At 40.0% G+C, this 14,128-nt stretch overlaps 1 protein-coding gene across 2 annotated transcripts; it reads right to left on the reverse strand.

Annotated features, from left to right (window-relative positions):
• Positions 1 to 2,300: 2,300 nt before the first annotated feature.
• LOC137273260 (serine/threonine-protein phosphatase 6 regulatory ankyrin repeat subunit B-like) lies at positions 2,301 to 12,331 on the reverse strand. 2 transcript variants are annotated; one of them, XM_067805798.1, is made up of 4 exons: positions 12,249 to 12,331; positions 9,347 to 9,516; positions 9,079 to 9,114; positions 2,301 to 6,884 (listed from the first exon to the last, which is right to left on the reverse strand). In XM_067805798.1, the coding sequence occupies exons 2-4, from the start codon at positions 9,483 to 9,485 to the stop codon at positions 2,386 to 2,388; spliced, it is 4,674 nt and encodes a 1,557-aa protein (XP_067661899.1). In that variant the 5' UTR covers positions 9,486 to 9,516; positions 12,249 to 12,331; the 3' UTR covers positions 2,301 to 2,385. The 2 variants fall into 2 exon arrangements, with proteins under 2 accessions (XP_067661899.1, XP_067661900.1); XM_067805799.1 differs by lacking the exon at positions 12,249 to 12,331 and having other exon boundaries at positions 6,250 to 6,283; positions 6,535 to 6,884; positions 9,347 to 9,569.
• Between the last annotated feature and the right edge of the window lie 1,797 nt (positions 12,332 to 14,128).

A 14,128-nucleotide genomic window follows, 5' to 3' on the forward strand; every position in this document is an offset into this window, starting at 1 on the left:
TTAACTGGTATGTACAACAAATATTTTCTTAGAAATCAAAATTTAATTGTTATTTACAACAAATTCATAGAAATCATCATCAATACAGTCTCAAAAATGAAAACAAATGAACATTTAACTGTTATTTACAACAAACAAATATATTCTTAGAAATCATCATTAACAGTCTCAAAACTATGAAAATAAATTAACATTTAACTGCTGCACACAAAAAAAACAAATATATTGTTAGAAATCTTCATGAACCGCCTCAAAACTATGAAGATATATAAACATTTAGCCGCTGTATTCTTAGAATACCAAAGCTTCCCCACAGTGAAAATGCACTACCAAAATTATAAGGCTTCCCAAATCATTGCGTAGTCGCAAAGCAAACAAAATAGCTTAGGATTACCCTGCTTACACTCCCCAAAACATTTGCTGATGAATAACAAACATATCCACGAAACTAGGAACATGTACGAACATTCAACTGTTGTACACTGCAGATGTACTCACCTAAACTTATACTGGAAGTATACAGAACAGCAGAAGAAATGCAACTTTTGAAAAGTGTAAACCCCTAAAAGTAAGCATTCATGTTTATGTACTGGACAAAAAGCCAGAGTTGTGTTTCTTTTGCTGTTCAGTATATATGTGACCTTTATAATACCTGATATAATTTACGTCATTCGCCGATTTAATTAAAAAATAAAGAGAAGATGTTTATGAGGGCGATGGGGCTGCGTTATGGTTAAAGCAATTGCTTGTCACGCCAAACACCCAGATTCAATTTCCGGCATGGGTACGATGTTTGAAGCCCATCTCTTGGGTCCCCGACACAATACTGCTGCACGATTGAAAGAAAAATGTCACAAACCAAACTTACACACACTTATGTTTTGGGATACATTGCTACTATTTCACCAAGGGGAGGTATATACTTCAAAACGTTGTCATCCACTTATTACAGAAACTCACGAACATAAATCCCCTTCCCTACCCATTTGTGTGTGTCACTTCTGATGTCATTCAAAGACTTTATCATCATTAGTTTTACAATGTTTGCATGATTTTATGCAAGTATTCTGATATAAAAGGCTTATCCAGTACACTAAAGCCACATAATTTACAAATATACTACCCATCAAAAGTACCCACTCACTAGTGTAAATGTAGTTATTCTTTTAAGTCAGCTGTTCTAAACTAGATTTTTCAAAATATTCGACACTGTTTACAGGTGCTGTTTACACATGAACTGGTGTATTGTGAACCAAACTCATAACATCGAAATGATGATTGTCATGAGTTCAAAAAATGATAAAACTAAGCGAAAATTGGCAAAATCTTACCAAAACTTTACACGAAAACACAGATTTTCACATGCATATTTGCAGCAATTTGATACATTATAATCCTCATGCATTTTACCTGCATAAGGTTTGCTGTTGGTTCCCCTAAGTAAGGGTGGGTGGGTGGGTAGGTAGGTAGGTAGGTAGGTAAGTAGACTAAAGTCTCATAATATGCAGTACAGAGTTGCATCCCTTTGGCGTGCCAGTACCCGGAGTTGCCCCAATTACTTTTTTAATACAGGCAGATAAGTTACATCTTTTTGGCCTGCAAGTGGAACATCAAAACCACTAAGTATTGATACAGGTAAAGATAACAGAAGGATAACAATATAACCATACGGAAGAATAACTCTAAATTACTGCTGGAGCAAAGTGTTTGTTATTACACTGTTATCAGTGATAACAGTATTACACTGAATCATCACTCCCACTACGAAGGGGAAGATCTTTACATTGTTATTCTTCCTTTGAGCTTGACCTTTAAATGCCCCTCACAGAAGTAAACTGAAATATTGTCAACTGGACTCGGAATATATAAACAACTTGCAAATATTCTAAAACATGTCTTGTGAAAAGTAAACAATGTGAACAAACTTGTGAACTCTTATACTGGTTACTATGGTTACTAAATGTATAAAAAACACCATCTGAATCAGCCTGCATGATCTGGATACATAATGGGGAACGGAGGACAAGGATGGAAACGTGCAGGCCCCTTTCCAAATACGTCATCTTTTAAGTGATGTCAGCCTTTGTTGTGCTTTTGTTTACATAACGCCAGCAACACCTTGACGTCACAATGTCTTTCAGTGTTTCATAAGCATGAAAACATGTCACCTTTTATAGAGAACAAATTCTTTCACTCTTTGTCACAACAATTCAGAGCTACTTCTTGCTCAGCCATCACACAGAGCAAGAAGTCGCACGGTGATGGCAAACAAAGAAGTTACCTCAAAAGGGGGTCATGGCTTCATGTTCAACTTCAAAATGCCATACATAAAACAGGAAGGTATGTTTCGCAACTGAAAGCCCTTCTTTAGAGACTTTCCATCTCTTAGACAGGACGTAGAACATTTAATAGTTTTTGTCCTTTATATACCCACCAAGGTCTATTACATGACTGTTCAAGCTCCATACAGACATCATAGGCGGTGTGACCATCAGTGTTTTCCAGAGACAGATCAGCACCCATCCGTAGAAGCAGCTTCACCATGTTGTATTGTTTTCCTCTCACTGCCACATGGAGTGGTGTGTCGCTATTGCCATCCATGGCATTAACATCACTACCGTTTACAATCAGAATCCTAGCGATCCTAGTATGGCCAGATTGTGCACATCTATGTAGAGGTGTCTTGTTATGTGCATCCCCTGCATCAACATCGGCAACGGCGTCTAAAAGCAACTCCAGTGACCGCTGACAATTCACGGACGCTGCATGATGAAGTGGCACATCGCCTTCATTGTTCTGAATATCTGGATCAGCATTCTTATCTAACAGTTCCTCCACAAACTTCCAAACTTGAATAGTCCTTCTGTGATCTGGGATGTAATACGAAGCTGTCCCACCCTGACATTCTGCCACAAGTTTCAGTAAAAGGTTCAATGGTGTGTTCCCATTACCATCTGTAACATTAGCGTCACAGCCCCCGTTTAACAGAATACAAAGCAGTTCATAGTTTGAATTCTGAACAGCAATGTGAAGGGCAGCAAGTCCATTACTGCCCCTTAGATTGCCATTGGCCTTATTCTCCAGGAGTAGTTTAACAGTGCCATTATGATACTTTGAAACGTCATCTGTCCGCCTCATTCTCACGCCTCGATCCTGATTTATCTTTTCAAGTCCTTCAAAAATAAATACTTTTTCTTTTCGCTTGATTTTAGATTTCTGCAAGACATGGCTTTCTGTGCAGGCAATAAGCAGTGGAGTTTCACCTTTCCTGTTTCGGATATTTGGGTCTGCCCCATTTCGAAGCAACAGGTAAAGTTTGCCTTGAGTTTTGCATTGTTTTGCTAATAAATGCAAAGCTGTGTCCCCAGAACCATTTTGCATGTTGAGATTGACTTTATGTTTCAGCAACACCTCCAAACATCTCCAAGATGAACATGAGTAGTGGAGAGCTGTCCCAGTTCCATGAAACCAATAATCAACTTTGGAATTTACATCAATACCTCGATGGAGGAGTAAATCCAAAGTCTTCCAGTATCTTTTGCTTGAAAGATAACCCACTAGCTTGGCAGCACTGGTTCCAAAATTTAGGTTTTGTTCATGTTCTGTCAGTAATCTAAATATCTCGAAAGGGTAATCATTAAAAGCGAGACTGTATATGTGAATTGGAATGATGTCGCCTTGGGAAGATTTAACATTTGTGTCAGCGCCCATCCTCAACAAACACTCCACCATCTTAGTATGACCGTTCATCATTGCGTGGTGGAGTGGTGTGAATCCAACAGGCTGAGATGAATCTGAATTGTCTGATGTGTTTGATGATGACCTGTTGTCAACTGTATCCTGAGAGAAGGATTGTTGATCAGTGTCCAGCAGGTTGACATTCGCACCACGTTCACATAGATGAAAAACCAGTCTGTCATACCACTCATCTTGCCACTTATTCTCATCATTGATCCACTGGTCAAGATTGGATACCAAAGATATTGTTTGCTTTTCATCACAGACCGTTTCCTTTACAAAAATAAACATGTCTTGGAAATCGTCCTTTGCAAAATTTATAAGAATCTCTTGAGCTATCACTGGTGTTGGACAAAATCCTGAACCCGTGAGCAGTTTCACTTTTTCAAGATTTGGTGAAGCCAGTAATGGATTCAGTTTAAGGTCATGTGTACTGAGAGGGTTGTTTGGGCAGTACTCCAGAAGTAACTTGAGAGTTTCCACAGAAGCAAGAACTCCTGCTTCAAGTAATGGCGTGACACCTGCACTGTTTTCCAAAAGAATATCTGCACCGTTTCTAAGGAGCGTTTCCACACATGTGGATTCAGCTGACAGTGCCAAATGAAGCGGTGTATTTCCTTTTCCATTTTTCTGGTTTACATCTGCACCTAATCGGGTCAGTCTCTCAACAATTTCAACACTGTTGACATGAGCGGCAATATGAAGAGCCGAGTTTCCGTCTTTGTTTGTCAGGCTTATGTCAGCTCCAGCATTAATGAGTGCCTCAACCTTGTCTCTCTTGTCAACTTCAGACTGAATAGCTACCATGAGAGCTGTTGAATGACCATCCTTTGGGTTTAGGGCATCCTCTCTGTTTGTCAATCCTGAATACCATTCTAGAAGCAAGCGAATACATTCTATGTTACCATATTCACTTGCTACGAGTAATGGAGATGGGGTTGCTCCCAAGCGTGGTGATATTTTTGACAATATCTTTTCCAGGCATTCACTGTCAGTATACACAAATTTTGAATGAAGAATGGTGTAACCTTTCATGTCTTCTGCATTCACATCTGCACCATATGCAAGGAGTAACTTAACAGATTCAATACTTCGACATGAAGCTTCTAAAACAGGAGTTCGCCCTCTTGTTCCACTCAGAATAATTCTGAACATTCCAATAGTACATGACTCGTCACCCTCCATTAAAGTGTATTCTAAATTTGAACTGTGAAGAAGTAACAATTCCAAAGCATCTGCTGATTTGTGTTGTGACGCTATGAAGATCATCTTGCCGTCATGGTCCTGAGCTCCTTCATCAACCAGTAGTTGTATCACTTTTCGTTTCACTGATGTCTGAACATTCGGTACTCGAAAACCCCATTTATCTTCAAAATGGTAGCAATGAACCAATGTTTGGTGAAGAAACTCATTAAGTAATCTGTCATAATCACATGGTAAATTTTTCAACATTCCCAGAAGTTCCCTCACATATTCTTCTTTGAAAAGAGCAAGTGCTAATCTTGTCAAGTATATGTACCTGATATAATTATCAGGATACATCCGTCTTGTGACATTTCTGTACCACTTTAGAAGTTTTCGCATCAGTCCAACTTTTGCTTTGTCTGAAACAATACATGTGGTCAGCATATTCACCAGTTGATAAGATGAAATGCTTGGATGTTCTTTAACAAGACTACCCAGTCCCATGAAACATGCACACTGCAGGAATCTAATGTCAAGGCAACATCTTGACTGTGAAACAACTTCTTTTGCCAGCAATGACAAGTCATGCATAATTATCAGGCAAATAAGTGTTTTGAAATTGCAGAGCCAACGTTTAGTCTGACCCCAAACTTCATATAGCATAGGTGCTTTGGACACATTGGAATATGACATGTCAAATGGGACTTGTTTGTGAACCTGGAAGAAACCAATTTTTCTCTGGCAGATACGTGTACATCCCTCTGGTCCCAAGACTATCTTTAAAGCTCTTATGAAATTTCTGTCCCTCAGAGTTTGGTGGTTCAATATTGTGAAGAAGTCACCCTCTGTCAGTTCAGAAGCTATTCTCCTTGCCAAGTCTTTGAAGAGTTCCCTCTGAACTTGAACACCATGGCACCTCTCTGAAGGATTGTATACAGGCATATACTGAACAAGAAATCTGGATGGACATATGTCAATGACATCTTTCACATGGCAGCCTGCAACTGTGAGGAGTACAGAATCATGATAGAGTGCAGTCAGGTATGCATAGGATTTGTCTTTCTTTGAGTAGATCAGATATTCCCCTACCATGCTGTCTGTGATGCGTTTGAGCTTTTTCATATCCATATCACTGAGAGGGTGTCCCATCCTTTTCAGAACAGCAGCAGTGTCCTTGGTTTCACTGGAGTTTTGATCTGGATAGAAAAAGCTCTCTGGAAGCCGGCCCTTCATCACAGCAAGAAGTACCAGAACTAGATACTGGAGATCACTTTGTTCTCTCAGTATCCTGAATCTCTTCACCATGCATTCAACAGGGTTTTGGAAATACTGCAATCCTCTTTCCTGAGCTTCCCTACAACTTGCAAATGTATGGCATATCTGTGGAAATGCCAAACTGTTGAGCTTTGACAGATGCATTGAAATGTCACTTTGGTCTAAAGATGTTTTCTTTAAATAGATTTTGGCCATTTGTTTCATTTCTTCAAGATTTAAACGGTACTTTGACTCTGATAGTGAAATGATGTGAGAGACTTGAAACAATGAGAATCTTGTGAGTTGTTCTTGGCAAATGTTAAATACATCTGTACTTAACAGAATAACAACACCTACCAGGCCGAGTTGCACCTGAGAGAACATCACATCTAGTAGCTGCAGCCACGCTTCTTTTCGATAAAAGTCAAGGTTGTCAAATCCAAATATGTTGTCCACAAGGACGTTCAATTTTGTTCTGTGTGACTGTCGCAGTGGAAGTGTATACCAGTCTTCAGGACTGTGGAGGATGATTGGTGTTCGTTTGAAGGATTTAAGGACATGGGCACCCATGGTTGTCTTACCACTACCTCGTGGCCCAACAATCACCACAGCACCAAGATTTTGTAGACGTAATCTGGCCTCATGATATGCTCTTGTCTCCACAAATCTTCTCTTGTCAAACGTATTCAGATACTGTTTACTTGATGCTGATGATAATAAAAGGATACACACATTCAATATTTCTCAATATATAAAATGTCAAGTCTAAGTAAATTTATCCTCAGTACTTTTCGTTACACTCCACCACCACAGTGGTGGAGTGTAACGAAATACACTGAGACTGAGTTTACTTAGACTGATAAAATGTCTTCATTTACTTAAAGTTATCTGAGCTTCATGTAAAAAAGTCATCACTTACCACAATGGTAGTATTATCAATGTATTGTGAAAAGGGGGACTTAACACGTTGACTGTACAAGTATACTCGTAGTATCAATTCTGGTCGAATTTGCCACTACGATTTATCTCATACTGGCAACAGTAGTATTTCAAAACAAGTTTCACAGGCTGACAAACAGGCACACGAAACAATGGCTCCTGGCATTCTTTGTTACCTCCAGGAGGCGATTACTTCTTGCACGTTTGCCAACATGTGAAACTTACTAAAATAACGAGCATAAATGCTCCATACTGCATGATGCAAAGGAGAATAAACACTCCATACAGCATGATGCCGAAAAGAATAAACACTTTATACGGCATCATTCTAACAAGCAAACCCTCCATACTGTGTGATGCTAACGAGCATAAACCCTCCATACTGTGTGATGCTAACGAGCATAAACCCTCCATACTGTGTGATGCTAACGAGCATAAACCCTCCATACTGTGTGATGCTAACGAGCATAAACCCTCCATACTGCGTGATGCTAACGAGCATAAACCCTCCATACTGCGTGATGCTAACGAGCATAAACCCTCCATACTGCGTGATGCTAACGAGCATAAACCCTCCATACTGTGTGATGCTAACGAGCATAAACCCTCCATACTGTGTGATGCTAACGAGCATAAACTCTCCATACTGTGTGATGCTAACGAGCATAAACCCTCCATACTGTGTGATGCTAACGAGCATAAACCCTCCATACTGCGTGATGCTAACGAGCATAAACCCTCCTTACTGCGTGATGCTAACGAGCATAAACCCTCCTTACTGTGAGATGCTAACGAGTAAGCGAGTGAGTTTAGTTTTACGGCGCACTCAGCAGTATTCCAGCTATATGGCGTCGGTTTGTAAGTAATAGAGTCTGGATCAGACAATCCAGTGATCAATAACATGAGCATCGATCTGCGCAATTGGGAACCGATGACGTGTCAACCAATTCTGCGAGCCTGACCACCCAATCCCTTTAGTCGCCTCTTACGACAAGCACAGTCACCTTTTATGGCAAACATGGGTTGCTGAAGGCCTATTCTATCCCGGGACCTTCACGGTTGAATGATACTAAAAAGACTAAACACACCATACTGCATGATGTTATTGAGCATGAAGGCTTCATACTGTGTGATGCTAACGAGCATAAACGCTCCATAACATACAATGTTAAAATGCATAATTTGGCAAGTGAGTGCAGTTTTACGCCACTAAGATTCCAGCAATATCGTGGTACGGGTAACTAGAAATAGGTTTCAGACACAGAACCCATTTGTGGAATCGCACCCACATCTTCAGCATGACAAGTGAACACCTTAACCACTAAGCTACCCTACCTATTAACGAGTATTTAAAGCTCCAGACTATTTGATGTTAACAATCATAAAACGCCCAATACTGTTTGATGTTAACAGGCGTAAACCGCTCCATACTATATAATATTACGCAGCATAAAACGAGTGTGTCAACGAGCATAAAATACATGATGTTAACCAGCATAAACATGATACACACCCCAAAATGATAAAAACCAAGAGCCGGGAAAGCTAAGGAGAAGTATGCTGGTATGGCCTAGTCAAGGATCAAAACCAAAACATTATGTTTTCTGTCTGGTGGACCAATGATTTGACTTGGTTTAGTTTGGTTGTTGGTTTAACACCGTAGTCGGCACATTTTCGCTATATGGTGCCTGAATGTAAATAATCGAGTCTTGACCAGACAATCCAGGGATCAACAACATGAGCATTGGTCTACACATGCGTGTTAAACAAGTTTGCGAGTCTGACCTGCCGATCCCGTTCATTGCTACTTACGGCAATATCCTGAAGACCAGTTCTAGCCCAGGTCTCTGTGGGTCAACGTACCAGAAAAATGTTACTGAGGGATATATACCTTACACATTTGTGTGCATGTTTTCCGATATGGTCTTGCTGTTATACACTGGGACTTACTTATATACTGACCTTTGATATTTTCAAAGCGGAAGTCATTAACCCGTCCTGCAAGGAAAGATATATAATGCACTGTTAACTTTATGGTTCAAGGATTTGCCTGAAGACAATTTACAATTCAGAGCAATTTCTTAATGGGTAGACAAGTTCTTAAATGCAAAACCAAACTAGTTTCCATTTATGCAAAGTTTATGTTATACTTTATATATTATGCAACATCTAGGAAGGATGATGATATATTACCATGAGTACATTTCAGACTGGGAGTCAAACAGCTTACCTGATGACCTATCACTTGGTGGTTGTACAGTGAATGTACTGTTAACCGCATTTATAATGATGCTAGGTTCACCCAGTGCACTATGTTGTGGTTGTGCTGCCACTGCACGGTTTTCTTCATTCATGATTGTTCTATGCATGTTCCCTCGTACAGGATCACCTGATCTAAAACTGACATGAAGTGATATGTATTGTTATCATGGTTATATATGCCAAAGATAAATATGTAAATAATGACAGACAGAAGAAGTACATACCGAGTGTTTTAGGGGAGCATTTGATCATTACACCAAAGGCCTGGGTTTGATTTTGTCAATTTAGTTTTACGCCAGCAACATGACAGCGAGGGACATCAAATGTAACTCGGAAGAAGTTGCCTGCCCATTTCTGCCGATGGCTTTGCAGAAGCATAATGTTTCTGACATTGTAAACATCAAACATGTACCAAGATCAAAACCTGTCAAATTTTCATTGCGTTTCATACTCAATAAAAATATATCTTCAAAATGTATGTTTTGCGGGCTGTCTGCATACATACATTTTACAGTGAGAATTCATAACATACATATTTACCCTACGACTTAGTTTTGTCATGAAGTGGTAAGTCAGTTTTGTGAAATTACAAGCAATGTTCTTCAATGCAGCATCAAAAACTTTAAAGGGTAGGATGCAAAATAGCCCATGGGTTTCCAGTTAGTCTCCCACTGGCAACTCCTCAGCAGTGTAGATGTTATCTGCCCATGAGTGATAGGGCTGTAAGGGCTATGGGTGCCTGGCAAGGGCTGTCTATGTCAGAAGAATACTAGAAAACAGCTGCCTAACAGTAAATGTTCAACAACCCTTTCACAGTATATTTTGATAATAAAGAGATCAACTTGATTAGTATACCGGTACTCTCTCTTACTCTCACTCTCTTTATCTCTCTCTCTCACACACACACACACACACACACACACACACACACACACAAACACACACACACACATGTACACACACACACACACACATGTACACACACACACACACAAACACACACACACAAACACACACACAAACACACACACACACATGTACACACACACACACACACACAAACAAACACACACACACACACACAAACACACACGTACACGTACACACACACACACACACACACACGTACACACACATGTACACACACACACACACACAAACACACACGTACACGTACACACACACACACACACACGTACACACACACATGTACACACACACACACACACACACACACAAACACACACACACACACACAAACACACACGTACACGTACACACACACACACACGTACACACACACATGTACACACACACACACACACACACACACACACACACACACACAGGCTGTCTGCATCCATGCTTTATGCTTTGAGTCGTCATGACATAATTTTTTATACCATGACTTATCTGTCTGAATTGGAAAGTTAGTTTTGTGATATTTCATGGAACTACAACCACGATGATAGCAAAGTTATTACAGTGATTATATTTCCTAAACAGGGTAAAATTGCAAACAAAGGTGTCAAGGATTTGTTTCTCCCACGTAGATGTTTGCAGAATGATAATAATGTTTTTTCCTTATTTCCAGAAAATCAGGCTCAGTTGGTCCATGACAGGTGTGGTTTAACTCAATGTAACTCAATATTCCGATATATATTGTGTGATAGTAGATAATAATTCCATTTAATCATTGCACAAGTGTTCTTTGATTATTATTTTGATAACTTTATTGTTTCACCAATTTACAGTAAATATGCGGAAAATAAGAAAGACAAAAGAATACCAGATACTAGTGTGTCATACAGACTCTGTGACAAACATATCCCAGAGAGCTCACGCCAGACTAGATCATGTGGCAAGTCTAACATTCAACAGTTTCTGAAAATGAGTGAGTGAGTAAGTTTTATGCCAACAATTGGGGCACATCATAAATGGGCTGGAAAAACTATGACTGATCAAACACAGGTTAGACTAAAACATTCCTAGAGATGTGAAATATAAGCCTAATCTCAAAGTTTATTGGTAACAATTACAGACATACAAAAATATGGCAGATTTAGAGAAGATTTTTGTTGCTTTTTACAGGTGAAAAGCATATGCATGCAATGGATTGTCAACATTAAACAACTTGATTCTATTCTTATTTGAGACGGGCCGTCACGAATGAGTTACCTTTTCCTGACGTGCTAACGGCAGATTACGCGATGATAGGTATCCTCGTTACAGGGCGCACAAGTAAACTTCCAGAATAGGAGTGATCCGAAATACCCTTACCCTTCTTGGAGCGCTATCCTACTCATAGGGGTTCTTGAGAGGCATTTAGAAGTTGGTATTCTAATACAAAACAAAATGTTATGGATGTTAACTTCTTCTTTACTACTTCCACAACGTTTCTCGGCTATTCCTCCACCTTCGTCAGGTGGAGAAAGGGGCGTGGAATAGCCCACTCGAAACGTGTCATAGCTTAGTTCATGAGAAACTGATGAAAACACGTACACTGTTATCTCAACAGCTGCTTATATAAGTATGCTTAGCAGACTGAACTCAAATGGAAAATCTCCGTCCATAAAATGAAAGTATAATTTGCCATCGAACTTTTTTCTTCAAATAGAACGGGGTACCGCATGGGTACAAAGTGTTTAAAACTATTAAAACTATACATACTCACTACAAATAGTCGCTATCTGCCAACGACTGGAGTTACAACTTGGGTCACAAGTCATCACCAACGCTCCCCAACGGGGAATTGGAACTGGGAAGTGATTGTTATTAGCTAAGGGTGACACGGCTGTCCACACTCCAACGGATCAAGTGACTTCGACAGGGCTCTGAAAATCATGTTATATTTACAAAACTCTTCCTACCTTCCTGTCTCCAAACATCAACTCACATTTCTCGTTGCATGAACACAAGATCAGTTACTGGCTTCGGCAATAGGTGCAGTAGACGGAACGTAGATCTGTCACGTGGCCGTCTAGACATGTACGTTACATTCGTCACCACTCGCCCCTGTCCGTTATCTCGACAAGAGTAGGCACGGGTATTCGTGATAACAGCACCACGTTTACATCCGGTTTAGAAGAATACAAGAATAAAAACAGTTATTGGTTGTGAGGCTGACGTGTTCATTGCCTCTCTCTGCATTAAACAGCCTAAAAGAACACAGGAAATATATTAAATACAATTAAATAGTGAGTGAGTGAGTGAGTTTAGTTTAACGCCACACTCAGCAATATTCCAGCTATATGGCGACGGTCTGTAAATAATCGAGTCTGGACCAGACAATCCAGTGATCAACAACATGAGCATCGATCTGCGCAATGGGGAACCGATGACATGTGTCAACCAATTCAGCTAGTCTGACCACCCGATCCCGTTAGTCGCCTCTTACGACAAGCATAGTCACCTTTTATGGCAAGCATGGGTTGCTGAAGGCCTATTCTACCCCGGGACCTTCACGGGTCTACAATTAAATAAATAATGTATGTACATTGTACATATTCAAATCACTCATCAAGTGTATAGAATTCATCTGATCAAATACATCTGTACTATGCCACAAGTTATACTGCTTTTGCTCGTAAAATGTCATATGCAGACACAATCAGAGAAACGAGTATTAATTGTGATGGTGATGGGAAGGTCTTAGAAAGCTCAAGAGAAACAGTATCGGACTATTTCATGCATTGTAGAGAGATATGTTCTGCGATGGCTGACAAAAAATGATTTGGTGGGGCTGGCTTGACGGTGGAAATTAAGTTAAGGTGGCAGTCAAATGCGGGAAACGTAAGTATCATAGAGATTGGATGGTAGAGGGTCAGTGGGTTTTGGGTGGTATTTGTAGGGAGACTAGACAGTTCTTTCTTGTTCCTGTAGAGTCGCGCGACCGACGGACATTACTTGGTGTTATTTGTAGGAAAGGGAGGCGGGGTAGTCATATTGTTACGGGCTGTTGGAAGGCTTACGACGGACTGTCTGACCTGGGTTATACCCAGTGTATAGTGAACCATTCAGAGAACTTTAAAAGTAAGTGTATGCAGTATAGTATATGCACGCCATTTCCAGTAATGATTATTAGTATTCATTACCAGATCCCACCACCAGTGCCTGTACAAACCTGATCGAAAACCGGTCGAAAACTACCCACAACAGACACTCTGCGACACGACTTTGCTGTACATCGTGTATCGCTGTAGAGCCGAGAAAAACATTTTTGTGCAACTGTAAGAGGACATTGGCTCCATTTACTCGGGAGGACAGTAGAGGTACGTTGTATATTTCTTGGGTATTGATCAGTTGTAAGGATTATAGCTTACATGTGGCGACGATGTTATGCTGATTTCATCCAGGGAGCCTAAATATATACAGGGAGAAGAAACTCCCTGAAAAGCCCCTCAACGAATGTCTCGGGTCGTTACGTAACCAGTGTAGCCAAAATGGTGGCAGCGTAGTGTTTAAGATTGAGCCCGGTTTATTTTTATGCTCGCCGAGTAACAACTGAAATCCTACATGTAGAAGATAAGTTAACTATTTTGTCACTTCATTAAGTCAAATAATTGGTATAAGTGTCCGTATTCTGACAGCAGATTTGTAGTAAAGTTTAAAGTCGGTATGTTATAGCTCACTGGCTTCTATTCTCGATTCACCGCATTAATTTTTAGAAGGAAAACATACCTTTAGTTGGAAGGTGTTCGCAAGTAATAGTGATAGTTTTATGACTTTAAAAACATGTTAGCGTGTAATT

The sequence above is a fragment of the Haliotis asinina genome, chromosome 2, assembly GCF_037392515.1.
Source record: "Haliotis asinina isolate JCU_RB_2024 chromosome 2, JCU_Hal_asi_v2, whole genome shotgun sequence".
Lineage (NCBI taxonomy): Eukaryota > Metazoa > Mollusca > Gastropoda > Lepetellida > Haliotidae > Haliotis > Haliotis asinina.

Excerpts from the sequence above, each read along its gene's own strand:
- LOC137273260 (XM_067805798.1), bottom strand. The coding sequence starts at position 9,485 with ATGCATAGAACAATCATGAATGAAGAAAACCGTGCAGTGGCAGCACAA. Across the intron at positions 9,115-9,346 it reads ACCAAGTGATAGGTCATCAG|GACGGGTTAATGACTTCCGC; the intron begins GTAAGCTGTTTG and ends CTTTCCTTGCAG. Across the intron at positions 6,885-9,078 it reads CCGCTTTGAAAATATCAAAG|CATCAAGTAAACAGTATCTG; the intron begins GTCAGTATATAA and ends TATTATCATCAG.